The sequence below is a fragment of the Canis aureus genome, chromosome 1, assembly GCF_053574225.1.
Source record: "Canis aureus isolate CA01 chromosome 1, VMU_Caureus_v.1.0, whole genome shotgun sequence".
NCBI classification, from domain to species: Eukaryota; Metazoa; Chordata; class Mammalia; order Carnivora; family Canidae; genus Canis; species Canis aureus.
This window is the reverse complement of record NC_135611.1, coordinates 68,673,454-68,692,141: the sequence shown is the minus strand read 5'-3', so window position 1 is coordinate 68,692,141 and position 18,688 is coordinate 68,673,454. Positions and strand designations below refer to the sequence as shown.

Sequence of the window (18,688 nt, the reverse complement as noted above, 5' to 3'; positions counted from 1 at the left end):
CAGCCGACTGGATGAAGACTGCTCACATTATGTAGAGTACTTCGCTTTACTCAAAATGTACTGCTTTAAATGTTCATTACATCCACAAAAATACCTTCACAGTAACGTCTAGATTGGTGTTTAAAAAAAAAAAAAAAACAGTGATGTGTCCCTCTTGACTTTATCAAATTCATCATCACATTAGTGAAGAGTAAGTTTTGGTCTTCACAAAAATTTAGGGAGGTCTCCTAATCAGGCTGAGGTTTGCATGCAGTCCCGTATCATTTTCTCTGGAAATTGTTTTCTTATTTGTTTAGTCATTTTACATTTCTGGTCTCTTCAATATTCTGAAGACTCAGGTTTCCAACCAGTTTGAAGTTGTTAGGTAACAGCCTTAAAGATTTTTTTGTTCACATGAAAAATAAAAGAGAGTCTAAAGAGTTTACTGTTAGATAACACTCCTCTATTTGCATCCCCTCTGAATTATAAGCAAAAAAATCACAGTGATCTATCATTGAAAGATATTTTTTTTGATTGATCAACTGTCACCTCAATTAGGTTTTCCTCAATTTTGTACAAAGGAAATAATTGGAAATCACTAACTTGCAAAAAGGTTTATTACTAGATTTTAAAGGATTATACTTTCTCATTTATTAAGAGTTCTACCCCAAAAAAGAGCTTTAACAAAGCTTATCTACTACCTGTGAATTTTACCTACTTTCTTGTTTGTCTCGTTTTTGTTCAGAGGCACATTGTTTAAACCATATTCTCAGAATAAGTTAGGGAAATAAAATACTCTTAATTTTTACCTGTAGAGAAATTCTGACAAATTAGCAAATTCTGTTCTCGTTGTCAAACTATTCAGCCAAATCAAAGATAATTTGTGTCCAAAACTTCTGACTTCATTTTCAATTCATAAATTCATATAAGTATGGAATCTTAGGAAATGCTGTGAACATTACTGATAAATTATGCAATGTCCCTTGTGAGATAAATTACTAAAAAAGAGCATGATTAAAATATATAGATCAATATAGTTATTTTCCATCTTTAAGTCTTGAAAATGAAAGGAGAGCTATAAAGTATTTATTATTTATAATTTAATAATGCAATATAATGTGGCTAAAAATTTTAAAATGAGAAATATGAAAAAACACATGGCATCGTTTCAGGTAGTGTGTGTGTGTGTGTGTGTGTGTGTGTGTGTATTTATGGAATGCTAGTATTCCAGATAAGAGAGTAATAAAAAGAAATATAAAAATTCAGAACTCACTCTTATTCAGTTATTTAGAAATCATCCATTTTCCCTGTATATTTAATGAAAATTTGAAAGTCATATACTATTGCTAAAAACTAATTTGCTCTAGCAGCTGGCATAGAATTTTATTTTTTGCTAATAGATCATTTTAAACATTTTATAAGATGAAATAAAAATGAAGATTGTTCAAACATTGAATAAGTTTGGTTTTAAATCCTTTATTGAATAATGCTTATCTAATCTAAAATAATTCGTGTAAAGTTTTTCTGCCTCGGTTTATTATCTAGAGTGACTTGAAAAATGTGGTCTTGGGAAACATTCTAGTTGAATTTTTAAAAATCATGCACTGCTTTGACTGGCCAGAGATGGTTCTTTCTTTAGCTAATAATAAATCCTTAGGGGAATTTCGAAACTACTCTTTGCTTTATTCCTACCTGACTCCCTGAAGATCAGTACATTCTTTGGCTGTAATCCAGGGATAGGAGAGATGAGGTCATTAAAGAAAAATTGCCTCCCTTCCAGTGTCTACATGCTACAATCTATCTGATTTCAGAGCATCTAGACAAAGGTCAAAAGACCTCAGTTTATGATACCTTGGTTTGCTCCTAATAGACACTTTTATAAGCAAGGGAGAAACGGTAAGCTTTATGTAGTTTATAGAGCCTTGGTAAGTCATTAAAGGAAGTTTCCCTGGAAAAAAATAAAATTTTACATCCTTTGGCACTCTGGAAGACTTTATGCCTTTAAGGGTGTGTGGAGAGATCATAGCAAATTTGGGGATGAGTGAAGAGTAGGTCTGTCTTTTGTTCTGGGGCGGGGGTACGTGGTGGAAGGAATAGCTATGTGAGGCAAGGTAATTGCCTTATATTTAACTTGAGGACAAGGAGATTGATTTCCCTAAAATAGCAGAGTTTCCCCTAAAGCCTTTGCGCCCCGCCCAGGGAATACATATTTCAGTTGGAAGATTACTCTGCCAAGAATTAACCACTTTTTAATCCTCTTCCTACCTTCCAACAGTGTCGTTGTCATTTCTCTGTTTGCCTTTTTTCTTGTGGGTTCCTGCAAAAATCTTTGTTTCTTTTTTTTAAATGGGGTTCTGGAGCTAGATCCATGTGCACTCGCTGGGTATCAGGTGTAATTTAGAAGCCCTCTATGGGAACTGATTTTTATCTTGGGTTACGACTAAAAGCTGAAAAGCTTAAAAATGAGTATTTGCAAACAGGGATGTTTTGTTTCGTTTTGTTCTTGTTTTTTCCTTCAGACCATAAATAATCCTTTCAAACAAACCAAAAAGGAGATGTAAGTGTGCAAATCCTGGAATTTCCTAAGATTTATTTGACTGCAGGATGTATGTTTCTGGAAAAGCAGAAGCACGGGTGGTCGTGGTGGCTCTTAAACCATGGGCATCTCCAGTCTTGGCCTGGGAAGGGCAGCAGGGGGACCTCCATTTCACCTGGAGCTTTGGGGCTGTGGCCACGGTAGAGGCGGCTCCCAGGGCGGCTGTGCGGGTGTTTGTGTGGGACGAGCCTGTGTCAGGGTGAAAACAGGTGGAAACGGGTGGAAATGAGTTGCCAAGTGAGAACGTTCTTCTGTTTATTCGCAGCTGATTGCTCGAATCGAGGAGGGAGGCTTGGAAACAGAAGGCCTGCTGAGGATCCCCGGGGCCGCCACGAGAATCCGGGTAAGCGCGGTCCTCGAGACCACAGCTGCCCCACGAGACACCGCCTACGGGGAGGCCTCCAGGCCCGGGGCCGGGTATACTCCGGGAGCCCCTGCCGACCTCTGTGGGGAGTCAATGTCCTTCAGAGTGGCCGGGTAGCGGGAGTAAGGCTCTGGTGAGCAGAGAGGCCAAGGGGCCCAGCGGCCTTGCTGGGCTCCCCGAGGTGCCAACGGACGGGACCCGCAGAGCCGCCGCTGCTCCCTCCTGACCCAGGCAGAACAGGAGTCAACATATGACGGGCTGAGGCTGGGCGTGGGGAGCCAGGGGAGGGGGGGGCTGCTACCGAGGGACAGGCCGGAGGGACAGGCCGGAGGGACAGGCCGCTGGCCTCCTCAGGTGGGGAGCAGGTCCCGAGGGGCCTCCTCAGTGGGGAGCGGGGCCGAGGGGCCTCCTCAGGTGGGGAGCGGGGCCTGGGGGGCCTCCTCAGGTGAGGAGCGGGCCGAGGGGGTGCCTCAGGTGGGGAGCGGGGCCCAAGGGGCCTCGTCAGGTGGGGAGCAGGGCCGAGGGGCCTCCTCAGCCTTGGAACCGGAGACTGGAACCGGAGGCCGCGGGGCTCCCACCACACAGTCGCGTCAGCGCCCTGGGTTTGAGCAGCCGGACGGCCCCGCTCACACACTCACTGCTCTGGTGCCCGGGTTGGCCGCCTGCCCCTGCGAGGTCCCTGAGGCCATGCTGCGGCCCGTGGAGCTTTGCTAAGGCGCCGCGTGTCAGCCTCCGCGGACACGTAGGGCAGCGAGAGACTGTGGGGCGAGCCCCGGTGAGGAGCGCGTTGTCCTGCAGAGAACCGGAGTCTGAGAGGGACAAGGCATGACCTGCGTCCCCACGGGCCGGAACCCTCGGGTCCTGCGGCCGCAGCACTGACTCCCGCAGCGTAACGCCACCCTGGGCCTGCACCCGCCGCCCGCGGTCTGAACACAGGCGCGCTCTCCATGTGTGGCAGGACGGCGGCCGCCGAGCTCAGCTCCCGGGACTCCTCAGAAGGTGGCTCAGTGGACTCGGCAGCACCCGTTGCCTCAGCCCCGTCAGGCCGCAGCGGCTCCTTGTACATAATTTAAACCTAATACGCAGAGTTTTGGGTGGTCTTTCTCCCCCAATTTTTTGTACTCTCCTCTCTTCTCCCCCCTCCCGTCCTCCTCCTTACTCTCTACGTCCCTCCCTCCTTCCCTCCGTCGCCGTCGCCCCTTCCCCCTCCGGACTGTCCCTTCACCGTCCCCCATCTGGGCTCACCTCTGTTGGTCGGGCTGTGCCGGGTGGAGGAGAAGATGGAGCTGCGTAGGGAAGAGCAGAGTGTAATAGGTTTCCACCTCACCAGAAAAACGAAGAACCTTCTTCGGGAGAACAGTTAAAATCATCAAGGACGTGACAGGAGCTTGGAAGGATTTCTAACCTAATAGGATTTATGCCACAGCCAAGAGGCCTGTGGGAAACAGTCACTGTGAAGCTAAAGTGACTGCTAATAGCTTGGCAGACCCTCATTCCGCGCGGCCGCCCGGTCCTCTGCGCCGAGGCAGCCGCCCTGAGGGGTTTTCAGGCCTCACCTGCTGTGGAATCTGGCCTCTTCCATTTCCCAGGTGACCGGCCGGAGGCGGCCTCCTGCCCTAGGCCCCGAGACTGAGGACCCATATTGTCACGGAATGTGCTCCTGAGCGATTTAAAACAGAGTTTTTAAAAGTGATTTTTAATGATTGAATGAAAAATTGGAGTATCTTAAGCCAAGCCCCCACATGCAGGGGCCGCCTTAAGGAATCTTCTAGTTAGACCTTTGCTGTGTGAGGTCTGTCGCACCCTCAGGAAAATGTCTACGGTCTCGGGTTTTGCGGCCTGGGGTGGAAGGTTTCAATGGTCAAGTACCCTGGCAGGGTCGTATTTTTCTGAGTGACAGGGAACTGTTGACCTCTTAGTTCTTCCAGATTCTTCTCTGAAGAGTAGAATCTCTTGTAAAGCGGGAAGAGTAGCATCACGGGCTCAGCAGGAGGAAAGAAAAAACCCGCACTTACTGGTAGCTTCTTCTTCTTTTTTTTTTTTCTTCCTTCTGCGTTTCAGAATCTTTGCCAAGAACTAGAAGCAAAGTTCTACGAAGGGACTTTTAATTGGGAAAGTGTCAAGCAGCACGACGCAGCCAGCCTGCTGAAGCTCTTCATCCGGGAGCTGCCCCAGCCGCTGCTCAGCGTAGAGTACCTCAGGGCCTTCCAGGCTGTCCAGGGTAAGCGCCCTCTCCCGCCGCCCACACCGACCACCCCGCAGCACAGAGAACAGAACCGCGTCCACTGGTCCACCCTGGTGGACACGGCCTAGGCTTCCGCGAATGCGCATCTCCCCCTACTGGGATGACAGGCCGCTCCCCTCAGGGGCAGGTTGATTGCACGCCCAGTCAGCAATACAATGCATTTTCTTGTTAAGCCTGGAACTTCACATTTCTTGTGTAATAGGATGAGTCATGTCAGATCTGATACGTTTTTCTTGCCAAGTGTTAAAAGCAACACTTACTGGAGAAGCTGCGGATTAACAGTTATCATAAGAGCACAGGAGATGTGGCACAGGCAGTGATTATTTTCCTGAAAAATTAAGTTCTGAGATTGCCATGCAGAAACACGGAACAAACTACTTGGCTGCCTCCCGCGGAGGGGGCTGCAGACTTCGTACATCTTGCCATTTTGTGGTCCTGGGCAAGCTCCAAGTTAACGTCTCCATCAGTTCTTGATTCTTTTCTGGTGAACACAGAGATCTTAGGAGGTTTACGTACTGCTGTCGTTATTCCCTTGAGTCCTGGAGGGCATCAAAAAAAGGAAAAATGCCATCAACATATTCTAATGACCATATTTTTAACTTCCAACCTGGGACACCATGAGAGGGAAAGGGCGTCACTGCTGATGATTACGGCGAGCGACAGTGTCCACCAGAACTGTTCCAGGCTATTCCATTTTTTTTTTTTTAATGGAGATATAATTGACCTACATTGTTTTTTTTTTTTTTTAATTTATTTATTCATAGAGACAGAGAGAGAGAGAGAGAGAGGCAGAGACACAGGCAGAGGGAGAAGCAGGCTCCATGCAGGGAGCCCGATGTGGGACTCGATCCCGGGTCCCCAGGATCACGCCCTGGGCTGTAGGCGGCGCCAAACCACTGCGCCACTGGGGCTGCCCGACCTACATTCTTAATGTACAAATAATGGTTCAATATTTGTGTATATCGTGAAAGGATCATCACAGTACATCAGGTCAACACCCATCACCTCACGCTCTTGCAGAATTTTTTTTCTTGTGATGAGAACTTTTAAGATCAACTTTCTTAGCAACTTTCAAATGTGCAGTATGTTGTTATCAACTGTAGTCACCGTGCTGTACATTGTGTCCCCATAACCTAGCTATTTTATAACTGAAAGGTGTACCTTTTGACCCCCTTCCCACCCCCCTCCCTGCAGCTTCCGCCAATTGTTCTCTGTATCTATGATCTTAGTTTTTGTTGTTTGTTTTCTAAGATCTCACATAGAACTGAAATCATCTGTATTTGTCTTTGTCTTATTTTACTTAGTATAATGCCCTCAAGGTCCATTCATGTTGTTGCAAATGGCAAGATTTCATTCATTGTTTTTTTTTTTTTTTTAACAGCTGAATAATATTCTATTGTTTTCCAGGCTATTCTTAAAGCATGTATTGTTGAGATGATTCCCATGTATCATCTCATATCATATTTCTTCAGAATTTCGAGGGGAGACATGACTGAAAGCACCTTGTGTTTAAAATATTTTTAATGGTTAAGTTATGCTATTTTGCATATACTCTTTGATTATTGGTTCAAGGACAAATTGATTCCTAAAGAGCAAAGTACCAGAATGACTCCAGATATCCAGGTGTATTACTTACAGGGGTTAAGGGCTACTAAAAATGATAAATATCCATGATAATAATGTACCTCTTGGACTCAGTCATTGTGAGTTGGTTTTCTGATTCATTCCACAGACATTTATTGAGCATTTACTGTGTTCCGGGCTCAGTGTTACATATTCCTCTTGGAATCGATGGGCCCTTACCATGGGATTTGCCACTCACCAGTGAAGAAACAAACTTCACTGTTGCAGATGCCCCCTGACCCCGTACCACGGGAGGTCCAACTTTCTGTGTCTCTTCATTGGGGAATAATTATCACACAGAAGTTGAAATGATTTCCAAAGCACTGTTGTGTGTCTGCAAACATAAGGCCGCTCATCATATGATCACAGTTGGAAGTGAGCATTCGGAGAGAGAGAAAGCTCTAACGCAGCAGCTGCTTGTCCTCATCTCTCTCGAACACACTCTCAAGAATGCTCGCTGCTCGGTTGTTGTGTCTTACATTTCATAGTCATGTTTGTGCCAAATAACTTTTTTCTTACAAAATGAAAAAAGGATATTAAAAAAAAAAAAAAGGTTTGGTAAAGAGTTCAGATTTATTTAATCTGTCGGCAGATCTTCCAACCAGGAAGCAACAACTCCAGGCTTTGAACCTTCTTGTCATCCTCCTGCCTGATGCAAACAGAGACACACTTAAGGTCAGTGGATTCATTTACATTAAATATCCCTCAGAAAAGCAGAGGAATTTCTCATTATTTGTCGCAAAACAGTGTGGTGTTTTCATGGACTTGTTTGCAGTAGGCTACAAAGAAAAGACCGACTTTTAAAGATAGATGGTGGAAGTGTTTTAACTCTTTATTACCATATTTACGAGGCTAGTCCTGTTAAAAGTATTATCAAGTATTTAATTTTTGCTGTAACACTTCTACCAAAACCAATGAACAAGGTTCATTTTTTTTATTTGATGGAAACATGGGTGCTTTTGGTTTTTCCTTTTTATTTTCCTACATTTTCCAAATTTATTTAATGAACATGTAGTAAGTAAAAAAATGGATGTTTAAAAAGGAAGTAATAAGACTCATCAGATATAACCTACTGTTCAGCCTAAAGATGTTGTATTTGTAGTTCTAGGCAGTATAGTTTGAAGTAAGTCGTAATGATGATTTTCAAGTGTTTGGTTAGCCAAAAGATAGACCGACTCAAATAAATTCTAATTATTTCTCTAAGGGCTTACCCTGAGGTTTTGATTTACATCATCATTTCAAAGTGACTTGGTCTATATGATTTAATACCGTTTGTAATAAGCATTGTCAGAGGCTTTTAGAATAACCAGTGGATTATTCCTACTGATTTATTTTCTTAACAGCAAAAGTTTATAGAGTAGTTGCGCAGGTTAATTATAAACTTATGAAAGAGTAAGGAAACTTCTAAGATATAGTTTAAAAACAGTATTGGCTTTAAGTTTTGCCATTGCCTTAATAAATTGTTTTTATATGGCTAACGGCAGAACCCTTGCCCTTTTGCTCCCCACATTTCTTTCTATTTAAAATGAAAAATCATGCCAAGAAATTTCATGTCAAGAAAACAAAACCAGTTGGTAAATCTTGAGACTTTTTGCTGTACCTCATTAAGACTCCTTGAACTGAAGCTGGGTGGTAGTTCTTTCATGCCCATGGAATGAATGTTAATAGTCAACTTTTCTGGATGAAAGAGTTTACGAGGATTACTGGAGTAAAATCCCTGCTTCTCTACGGGAGAACTTCCAAAGACTTACTCCCTTTACTAATAAGTCAGGAGGAAAAAAAAAATCTCTTGCTTCACTGATGGTCACATGCTGAGAAGGCAGCATTAGATGTTGGTTTTTTTGGGGGACAGAGGCCAACTCCAGAAAGGGTCACATTTGAACATTGTGTGACCAGGGTTGCTGGGTAAGTGTAGATTGTGGTCAAAGTAGAAATGGCGTGGGGACCGATTTCCAGCCTACTTGTCAGCTATGCCCTGACACAGAGCCCTGAAAGAGAAATTTAATCCATCTTTTTCTCCTTCACATAGACATACCAGTGTGTGATGGCCCTGTGAATGACAGTATAAGGCAGGCATTGAAAGACACAGGATTTCCTTAAAACATGTCTGCATTCAAATGAGTTCAAATAATTGTGAGAGGAGACACTTATTCCAGTATGGTTACTGTTGGGAAAAGATGGTTTACAATGCAATTTCAGAATTTGCCTTCAGAATTCCAGGCAGCGTACTGTTTTGAAAATTGTTTGAAAAAAAGTTTTTAAACTTTTAGAATAGTTTTAATTTTTGTTTATAAGGTTACTGGAAGTACAGTTTTATTTTATTTTATTTTATTTATTTATTCATGAGAGACACAGAGAAAGAGAGAGAGAGACAGAGACACAGGCAGAGGGAGAAGCAGACTCCATACAGGGAGCCCGACATGGGACTCGATCCCGGGACTCGAGGATCATGCCCTGGGCTGAAGGCGGCACTAACCCACTGAGCCACCCGGGCTGCTCGGGAGTACAATTTTATAAATAAAGTGGGAAATACTTTTTTGGGATAACAAAATTGGAAAATGCCGAAGAAGTGTAAATTTAATAATTAACCTTTATTTAAAATCTTAATTTTAGCTAGTCTTGATAAATGTTTCAAACAAGAATTCTAATAATAGAAACATTGAACCAAGAATGCCATAGGCACAAGAAAATAAGCCATTTACATTTAGTTCAAAGTTAAGGAAAACTCTATCACAAGGTAATTTCAGGAAGCTTAATGCAAAATTCCCCAATTTTTACAAGCCTAGTAAAAAGTCAGTTCCTATCTGGAGGAACATGATCATGGGTGTGACCTTTGCAGACTATTACGAGAGCACATCGAAGGGTTAGGAGGCACTGCATTAAGCACCATGTCCTACTTTAAGCCTAAAGAGACAGGTGTTTGGGAAAACTGTTTGACCAGGATTTGTTGTTGTTGTTTTTGACCTTGGATTATTGTATATTTGCATCAGTGATCATAACTACTTTTGACCTGGAGGAAGAAAGAGGATTGATGTTAAGATATTAGTGGGGGATCTGTGTTAATATAATTATTGGTGTTTATTTACTCATTTATTTGTATTTATCTTTAGGAAGTTAGCTCTGTAACATTGTCCTGCTCAATCCTGGCAGGCTGGGAGATTAGTATTCCTGTTTTATGAATATGAAGACGTTAAAGGGCAGATATGTCGGAAGTTTACCCTAAGATCTCACACAGCTAATAACTAACTGTGCTGGGACTCAAACTGGTTTTCAGGGAGTGAGACCAGTGAGGCTTGTGTGACACCAGACTAGTGATGCTCTTTAAAATTTTTTTAGAGTGAGGGGAGGGGCAGAGGGAGAGAGAGCATCTTAAGCAGGCTCCATGCCCCTCGAGGAACCTGACAGGGGAGCTGAGATCAACAGTGGGAGGCTTAACCATCTGAGGCACCCAGCTGCCTCTGATACTTTTTTAGCAAGGTCACTTCTTCTGTGTCAGGTAAGAAAAAATATGTCTGAAGATGAAGTGCTTTTGGCAAGGGCCAGACTAACATTTTATTAATTTCATATCGGCACACATGCATATTCTAATATTCTGATAGTAATAGTTTGGATAATCGTATTGCATATGCACACCACAATTAAAGTGGTTTATTACCTAATCTCTATCATTTATACTTTGTAAAGAAAGAGATACACTGGTCCCTGAATAATTATTCTGGTCTCTGGTGCAAAATTAAATTTTTTTCCCCTGGACCTCACCAATTAATCTTTTGTCCTCATTTGAGAAGGTATTGTTACTGTATAACCTTATGCTTAGATTACAATTTAACTTTCTGAGCACTGTACCAGAAATTAGATACATAAATCTTATTGTTAGATATTGAGGCTGTGCCTTTAGTTTGTTTCAGTTTTTTGAAGTCTATATAGCAGCTAAACTTGATTTAAGATCCACCTGTTAACACAGGAATTCTTTTTCCCCCTAAATCTTATGAGAAATGAACACTGTTTCTTCCCCCCCCCCCCCCCCACTTCGATAGAGTTTATTTCACCTTTCAGGGATTTTAAGATAAATATGAAAACACGGTTTTTTTTTGTAGTTAAGAATTCCAAAACAAAAGCCAGGTAGACCCTGTCCTCCATCTGCCAGCTCGATGACCTGTGGTAGCATCACTTACATACCTCGTTTCCTCATCCACATGAGCAGAAACCAGCCTGTTCTGGTGAAAAGTTCCTTTTTATTTACTCAGTTTTTAAAGACTCTTTCTTTGGTCTCTTTTCACACTCCCTTCCTCCACATGGCAGTCTCCATTCTTCTAGGTTTCTTGTCAGCTGGCTGTCGAGTACCTGAGATTAAATGAGCCTAAGAGAGCTTTTTTTTCCTTCCCTTCCCTTCCCTTCCCTTCCCTTCCCTTCCCTTCCCTTCCCTTCCCTTCCCTTCCCTTCCCTTCCCTTCCCTCTTTTCTTTTTTCTTTTCTTTCCTTTTCTTTCCTTTTCTTTCCTTTTCTTTCCTTTTCTTTTCTTCTTTTCTTTTCTTTTCTTTCTTTTCTTTTCTTCTCTTTCTCTTTTTTCTTTTCTGTTTTTTTTTTTTTTTTAATTACTAAAGATAAAAGTGAAGTACTTTGTGAAGCCAGTGAATATTTGTATGAAAAGCAGCTGCTTTTCAGTGCTGCGTGGCTCCAGTGGGCCCTATGTCTGAGCGCCTCCATTCATGCCTGGTTCCGACGGTGTCCTGTCTGTCCCAGGCCCAGTGCCACGTCGAGGTGCTAACCAGACAGAGAAGCTTTGATGGCAGAGCCCATCGCATGCCCCTAGCCGACTGTGGTGATTATGCACAACTTATTTTTTAACTAAGTAAAAATCCCATACGTTGACAATGCTTTTAAATCTCTTTTATCTTCATTAAAACACAAATCTCAAAGAGTCATTTCTGTTTCAGGCCCTGCTTGAATTTCTCCAAAGAGTAATAGACAATAGAGAGAAAAATAAGATGACAACCATGAATGTAGCAATGGTCATGGCCCCGAATCTCTTCATGTGTCACGCGTTAGGCTTGAAGTCCAATGAACAGCGAGAATTCATAATGGCAGCTGGGACAGCGAACATCATGCATTTATTGATTAAGTATCAACAACTTCTGTGGACAGTAAGTATATATCTTTAAGTTCTGTTAATGAATAGTGATATCTAGATTCTAAAGTCTTTTTATGGTTATATTTTCTCTAAAAAGCAAACCAGTAGAAGTGATTCCAATGTGACTTTAAAAAAAAATTGATGTTCATACACCTGACAACTAATATAACACTGGGTTAATTACACTGGAATTAAAATAAAAAACCAATGTCCATTTATTAAATCTCAGTTTTTATTTTTATTTTAATTTTTTTTTTTAATTTATTTATTTATGATAGTCATACAGAGAGAGAGAGAGAGAGAGGCAGAGACACAGGCAGAGGGAGAAGCAGGCTCCATGCACCGGGAGCCTGACGTGGGATTCGATCCCGGGTCTCCAGGATCGCGCCCTGGGCCAAAGGCAGGCGCCAAACCGCTGCGCCACCCAGGGATCCCTAAATCTCAGTTTTTAAAATGCCAGCATTATTTCATTGTTTCAGTTTGGAAACTTCTAAAATATTTTATTTTTGCTCATGTAATTTCTGAGAATCGATTTTTCCTGGATTATCACTAGATACCTGTCAGCTTTTATTGGTGAGTTTTTCTTTCTTTCTTTTTTTTTTTTTTAAGTCTCAATTCCAAGGATTTAGCAGAGAGGCAGGAGTTCTTTTCAGCAGGTTTGGAGAAGGTGGTTTCTTCTTTTTTTTTTTTTTAATTTTTATTTATTTATGATAGTCACACAGAGAGAGAGAGAGAGAGAGAGGCAGAGACACAGGCAGAGGGAGAAGCAGGCTCCATGCACTGGGAACCAACCCGACGTGGGATTCGATCCCGGGTCTCCAGGATCGCGCCCTGGGCCAAAGACAGGCGCTAAACCGCTGCGCCACCCAGGGATCCCGAGTTTTTCTTTTCTTTTGAGGCGAGGCTAGCTGGTTATTAGAAGGGACTGCAGGTTAGCTAAAGGCTGGGTTGTTCACAGGTGGCTGCAAAAGGGACCAACCTTCAATGTAGTGGTCCCTAAGGCCAGTCACCTCAGGCAGTCTCTAATCCTGGCATGTAAGGCATAGGAGATGGATACTATGTCCTTGAACTTTACCAAGCCTCTTTTTGAACCCAACCTACACAATGGGGATAAATTACTTCTTGTGCATGCTCTGTCCTCATGACGAATGAATAATACGATACATTTTTTTCCATATTTAATGAATAGTGCATGTATAAAATAGCATGGTCTTATGGGTCTGATGAAATGGTCAAAACCCTTACTTGTCTCCACATTTAAAATATAAAGATAAAACCTTTTCTAGAGCTCAAAAGTCATGCCACTTCTTTTTCCTCCCCAAACTTAATTCTATTTCTCCATAGATTCCCAAGTTTATTGTCAACCAAGTGAGGAAGCAAAACACTGAAAATCATAAAAAAGATAAAAAAGCCATGAAGAAATTGCTGAAGAAAATGGCTTATGACCGAGAAAAATATGAAAAGCAGGATAAGAACACAAATGATGTAAGAGAAACTTGCCGATACGTGTTTATGCAGATGTCAGTATTGTTCTTACTTTCACACGCACCAGAAGGACTTTCATATGTTTCTGTGTTAGCAGGACCTTCCACACACTTACTGGGCCCGGTTGCTATGGACGAAGTTCTAGGCCCACTAAGGGCAACTGTGCTCCTAGTAATGATCATACTAGCAGTTGCTCGGGTGTTGGTGACTCAGCATATGAGCTGTTAGTGGGGAACAAAGGAAAATAAGAAGAATGTCTTGACACACACCCGCTCACCCCCCCCCCCCCACACACAGAGGACTCTGTGGAGACGCCATTGTCCACTGAACATGTCATCTACTGAGTAAGGCGTCCCTGTGTGAACCACTTGATCTTTTTTTTTTTTTCCATTTTCTCATCTGTCAAATGGGGAAAAATAACTGAGTCAGATAAACAGACCAATGGTTGGTTATGCCTAGGATCCTTCCTGGGTTTCAGTAAGTTCTTCATTGGGTCACTCGCCGAATCCGGGGAGATGTATGCTGCAATAAAGAAAATTAAAATGTTTTAAAAAGAGATACCTAAATAGCATTTAGAAACTGCCATAAGAATGTATTAAGAATCAGGTTTAAAATAGTAAAATATACATGAAGACACATTTATGAAGTGAGTTACCAAAGCTCTAAGTTAAGATCGGGAAACGGAAGGGTTTCTATTGTTCTGTTTATGGTGGAGACACCCCCACCACCAGCACCGCCACCTTTGAGGTTATTCAGTTACATGCTGACATCTTGTGGAATAATGTGGAAATGCAATTATCAGGCTGTGATTCCCTTTTTTTTTTTTTTTTGGCCTTGGCTTTGGCCTACTTAAGGATCTAGTAATTATAAAATATACGCATATATAAGCACACACACATATATATTCTATATTGTGCCTCTCGCCATCAAAAAAATAACATTGTTTGGCATGAAATATTTTTGGTCAATTTTTAAGTATTTTTAAGGACATAAAATGTAGTAAAAGGGAATTGTTGATACTGTTTTATTATTTTGAGAAAGGGCTTGCTCTTGTCACAGGTTAGAAAGGATTTTTGACGTACCGTTTTCATTTAACTTAGAACATTTCATTTCCCCTAAAATCATTACAAATACATGAATATAATTTTGTTCTGTAGCTCTGCTTATTCGTATTAACTTAGATGGTTTTATAGCCCTGCCTTTTTTATAAGGTAGTACAATGTGAGGTATGTCATACATCCGAGGAAACATTTATGCTGTACCTTTTAAATAATAAAACCCTGGACAAAAAATTTAAGTTAGGTTTTAGAGATGAAACGTTTACATCATGTTGTTATTTCTAGAGAATTTGTATTAACTTAGATTTCTTTAGTTCGTACTTTGGATTAACAAGGTGAGATGGTCTGAGAATCTCCGTACTACGTAGAAGCCATCTTGTCATTTTAAGCCTTGGGATTCAAACGTGGATTTAAGTCTCTGTTTTATCATGTATTAGCTGTTACTCAGTCTCTCTGAGTGTTGCTTTTGTCTTCTGAGAAACTCAGTTCTTTTACCAGAATGCTGCTAACCGTTGCTTGGCGCCGAGCCCCCACTCCCTGTTAGGTATTCAGAGGAAGATGGCGAGGCTGGTGCTCACCCTCAGGGAGCTGGAGGGGCTGCGGGGTCCAGAAGGGTCGAGCTTACAGGTGCCACAGGTGTGGGACTGAAAGCCTGATCAGGGTTCCCGGGGCTGCGGAACAGGAAGTGGGCCTCTGAGAGGCTTCCTGGGAAGGAGAGCCGGGTGTGAAAAGCACGTAGGTGTTGTTTAGGCAGCAAATTGCATAAAGAGCTCTCACTAGCAGAGGAAGCTTCTGGCAGAGGCGTGGCCCAGAGGTAGTCAGGACTCGCGGTGGAGGTTCATTGGGTCCATCATCTTGACTAAAATTTTCAAGCACTTGCCAGAGTTTTGTTCAAGTTGCTGCCATTTTATTAGCGAGAACGACAACACACAGAGAACGATGACAGAACAACACTCAAGTTACTGGATGGAACATGGGCCAGCTATTTTGTGGTTAGCTGCCCAGTCCCATTCTGTCTTAGTAGTTTGTGTTTCCTTACTTTTCCCCAAATCACTTGAATGTGTAGCATGAGATTACGGAGCCTAAAACTGGCCAGGGTATTTTATTCATCTGCTAAGCAGCTGTTTACTGTATGGCTGTCACATGCCAGGCACTGTTCTAGGCACCTGAAATACGGGCAGAGACTGCTGTTGTTGTGCAGCTTAAATTCTGTAACTAAGAATTAGTAAGTGAATTACATCGTATGTTACTACGTGAGAAGGGCTCTAAAAATAATAAAAATAGCACAGAAAAAGGGAGTCAAAGAAAGGAGGAAGGCCCTTGCAATACTAAGGTGGGTGGTCTAGGTATTGTTCGTTTGTGTGAAGATGTGAAGGAGGGACGGGGTGCCAAGGTGCGTGTCTCTCTCAGGAAGAACAGAAGGAATAGTCTGTCAAAAGCCTCTTGGTAGGAACTTGCTTGAGGGTATTTGAGGACCAGCAAGCAGTGCTTGTAACCCGAGTGGGCTGGCAAGGGGGACGGCAGTAGGAGATGGGATCACAGGGACCACAGGACCAGGAGATGACATAGGGCCTTGTAGGCCATCTTCAGGAATTTGGACGTATCTTGAGTGAAGTGGGGTCGTTGCACGGTTTGAGCTAAGGCTTGAACATCTATGTCCTAAGATGTGCCCTTGGATTGTTGTGTTGAGGATAGACTCTGGGAGAGCCACATCTATGGGGAGACCACATCAGAGGAAGAAGTTCATGTCTCGGTGCAAGCAGGACACCAGGATACTAGTGCCAGAGGTGACACGGTCACATTCTGTGTCTTTTGATGTCAGAGTCCTTGGGATTTCTTCAAGTTGAAATGATACGAATTTTAAGAGAAAGAAGTAACAAGTGACTCCAAGGTTTTTGGCCGGAGAAATTGGAAGGATGGAATTGCCCCTTCAGCAGGGAAGATCACAGTTTCCAGTCAGGGCGTGTTGAGGGTGAGATTCATGTTAGAAAAAGAAGTAGGGATGTTTGAGGGTGTTTGGTGGGAAAATTAGGTCCTAGGGGCCAGTGAGGCGCGTGGAGCAGGGGCAGAAGGAAGGCCAGGCGGGGTCTCCGGGAGGAGCCTGACCTCCACTCGGGCAAATCTTGACCCCAGGAGTCACAGGGTTACACTTGCATGTTCAAATCATTGCTGCGATGTCAGGTGAAGGAAAGTTTGGAGCGGTGAAACACAGGAGGTTGGGTAGGTGGTGCCCCTAATTTCATCGCCATTGGGGGCACATAATTTGGTAGACTCTCCCCGGAGAGTCATGAGCATATGGCAGAGGCCTGAAGACTGTGCTTTTCATTGTATTCAGAAATTCCTTCAAAGGGAGTAGTAAGACGAGCATGCAAAGGCTTATGCTTAAGTTCCTTGCCGTATTCTTTATGCTGGCCAGAACCAGAAATAGCCCGAAAGGGTACGAGGAGTTCCATACCTTATGGCGCATTTACGTAGCGAAATATCATGGAAATACAAGGGTGTATATTGACGTTGGAAGATATTCATAATATGTTGGAGAAAACTTGCAAATTAGCGAAGGCAGCCATACTTGCAAGGGGTAATAAGTGTCATTATTTTGAGTGCTTGCCAGAGGACAGGCATGCTGCTAAACATTTTCTGCAAACATCATCTCATTTAATATTTACAGGAGTTTAATTGAAGTGTACGGTATTATTGTCTCATTTTTTATAGATGAGGAAAGTGAGGGTCAGCAATCTCAAGTAACTTGCTTAAGGTTATCTGGATAGGAAGTGATGGGGCTGGACTCTAAAACCAAATCTGTATGATCTTAAATCTGAGTCTCTTTACTCATATCCCCTATTTCCTTAGAGGTCACAGAAAAACTCTGAGAGAGTTGTGTTCCTGGGTCCCAGCTCGTGGGTAGTAATACAGTGAACACGTAGGACTGCCATTATTAACGTGTGTTCGATGTATAGCTTTTAACCACAGTCCTGGGCCGTGCCAAGACCCAGCAATGGGAATGGAAAGAAGTGTTAAGTGTGAGCTGGGGGGACCGACAAGATGTGGAAACTAACTGGATACGAGGAATGTAGAATGAGGAGGAATCTAGAATGACTCGCTGGTTTTACCGTGGGTGATTTTATCATTGATAGAAAGCACTCAGCAAAAGGAACGGACTCTTAATTGAGGTAGTCAGTTCTTGACATGGATAGTTGACCCTCTGTGTGAAAGCACTTTGGCTCCACGGGGCTGTAGCTCAGAAGGCCCAGAGCTGGAGGTGTGCCTTTGGGATCAGCACAGAGATTGCCGTGGAAGCCAAATATGCCAATATTTTAGTGGTGAGCCACGGAAGAGGAGCTGGTCAAAGAGGCCAAGAAATAGTAGGAAGTCAGAGGAAGTGGAAGATTACAGCGTCTTGGAGGCCCAGGGACGAAGATGGGTAGGGAAAGGAGCTTGGTTAGTGTACCACGTGCTAGAGAGAGGCTGGAGAAGGCTAACTTTGGGCAGAGGTCAGTGCATTCTGCATTGAAAGGTCACTCCTGACTTTCTCCAAAGCACTGTCAGTAACTACAGTTGGAAGAAGCCAGATTGCCAGGGATTGAGGAAGGAAAGACAAAAGACTGTAGATCATGAAAAGTCATCAGGGCAATATATATATATTTTTAAAGCATTCTGTATGCTATTAATGCTGACCATATGTACTCAGGGTTCATGTTATTGAGATTTGCTTGACTAGATAAATTAATAGTTTGAGCCAGGTTGTAAGGGACACAGTATCTACTTAATATGACAAATGTTTTTAAATGAGTAAGTTGTTTGATACAAATGTGACTTTCTTGAATACTAAGGACACATCATTTGCACCAGAAGGAAGCACTTGGTGAAAAACAACAAAATGGTAGACCATTAAAAATAACCATTTTGTGACAGCCTTCAACGTGTGGTTGGGACTGATATCACACACACACACACACACACACACACACACACACACACACACGGGTATATATGCTCTATATCACGTACTGGAAGTTGTGGCTTGAGGATATAGCTCTAGCTCTGCCATCAGTGGGACATTAATAGCAAATCATTTTATCTCTCTGCGCCTTACTTTCCGCTGTAAAATGAGGGGTAGGGCCAGATTGATGCTATCTTATCCAGAGTATGCAATAGGGTTGTCTGTAGTAGCATTCTTTATAAAACATGACTGGGCCGCTCCCTGGACC

The 18,688-nt window shown here is 42.8% G+C and overlaps 1 protein-coding gene and 1 long non-coding RNA gene across 4 annotated transcripts in view; one reads left to right on the top strand and one right to left on the bottom strand.

Moving 5' to 3' along the window:
* Positions 1 to 18,688, top strand: part of ARHGAP18 (Rho GTPase activating protein 18) — a 119,022-nt gene that overhangs the window by 87,045 nt on the left and 13,289 nt on the right. For all 3 annotated transcript variants that reach the window (XR_013382795.1, XM_077902714.1, XM_077902726.1), the window contains 5 exons: positions 2,841 to 2,918; positions 5,001 to 5,160; positions 7,400 to 7,482; positions 11,744 to 11,950; positions 13,282 to 13,422. Coding sequence is in view for 2 of the 3 variants with exons in the window: in XM_077902714.1 (XP_077758840.1) it covers positions 2,841 to 2,918; positions 5,001 to 5,160; positions 7,400 to 7,482; positions 11,744 to 11,950; positions 13,282 to 13,422 (669 nt within the window). In the remaining variant the exon portion in view is untranslated. The remainder of the gene's footprint in view (positions 1 to 2,840; positions 2,919 to 5,000; positions 5,161 to 7,399; positions 7,483 to 11,743; positions 11,951 to 13,281; positions 13,423 to 18,688) is intronic.
* Positions 2,503 to 5,501, bottom strand: LOC144316969 (uncharacterized). The gene is made up of 3 exons (XR_013382800.1): positions 4,496 to 5,501; positions 4,185 to 4,225; positions 2,503 to 2,764 (listed from the first exon to the last, which is right to left on the bottom strand). It is a non-coding gene; the product is annotated as an uncharacterized LOC144316969 (long non-coding RNA).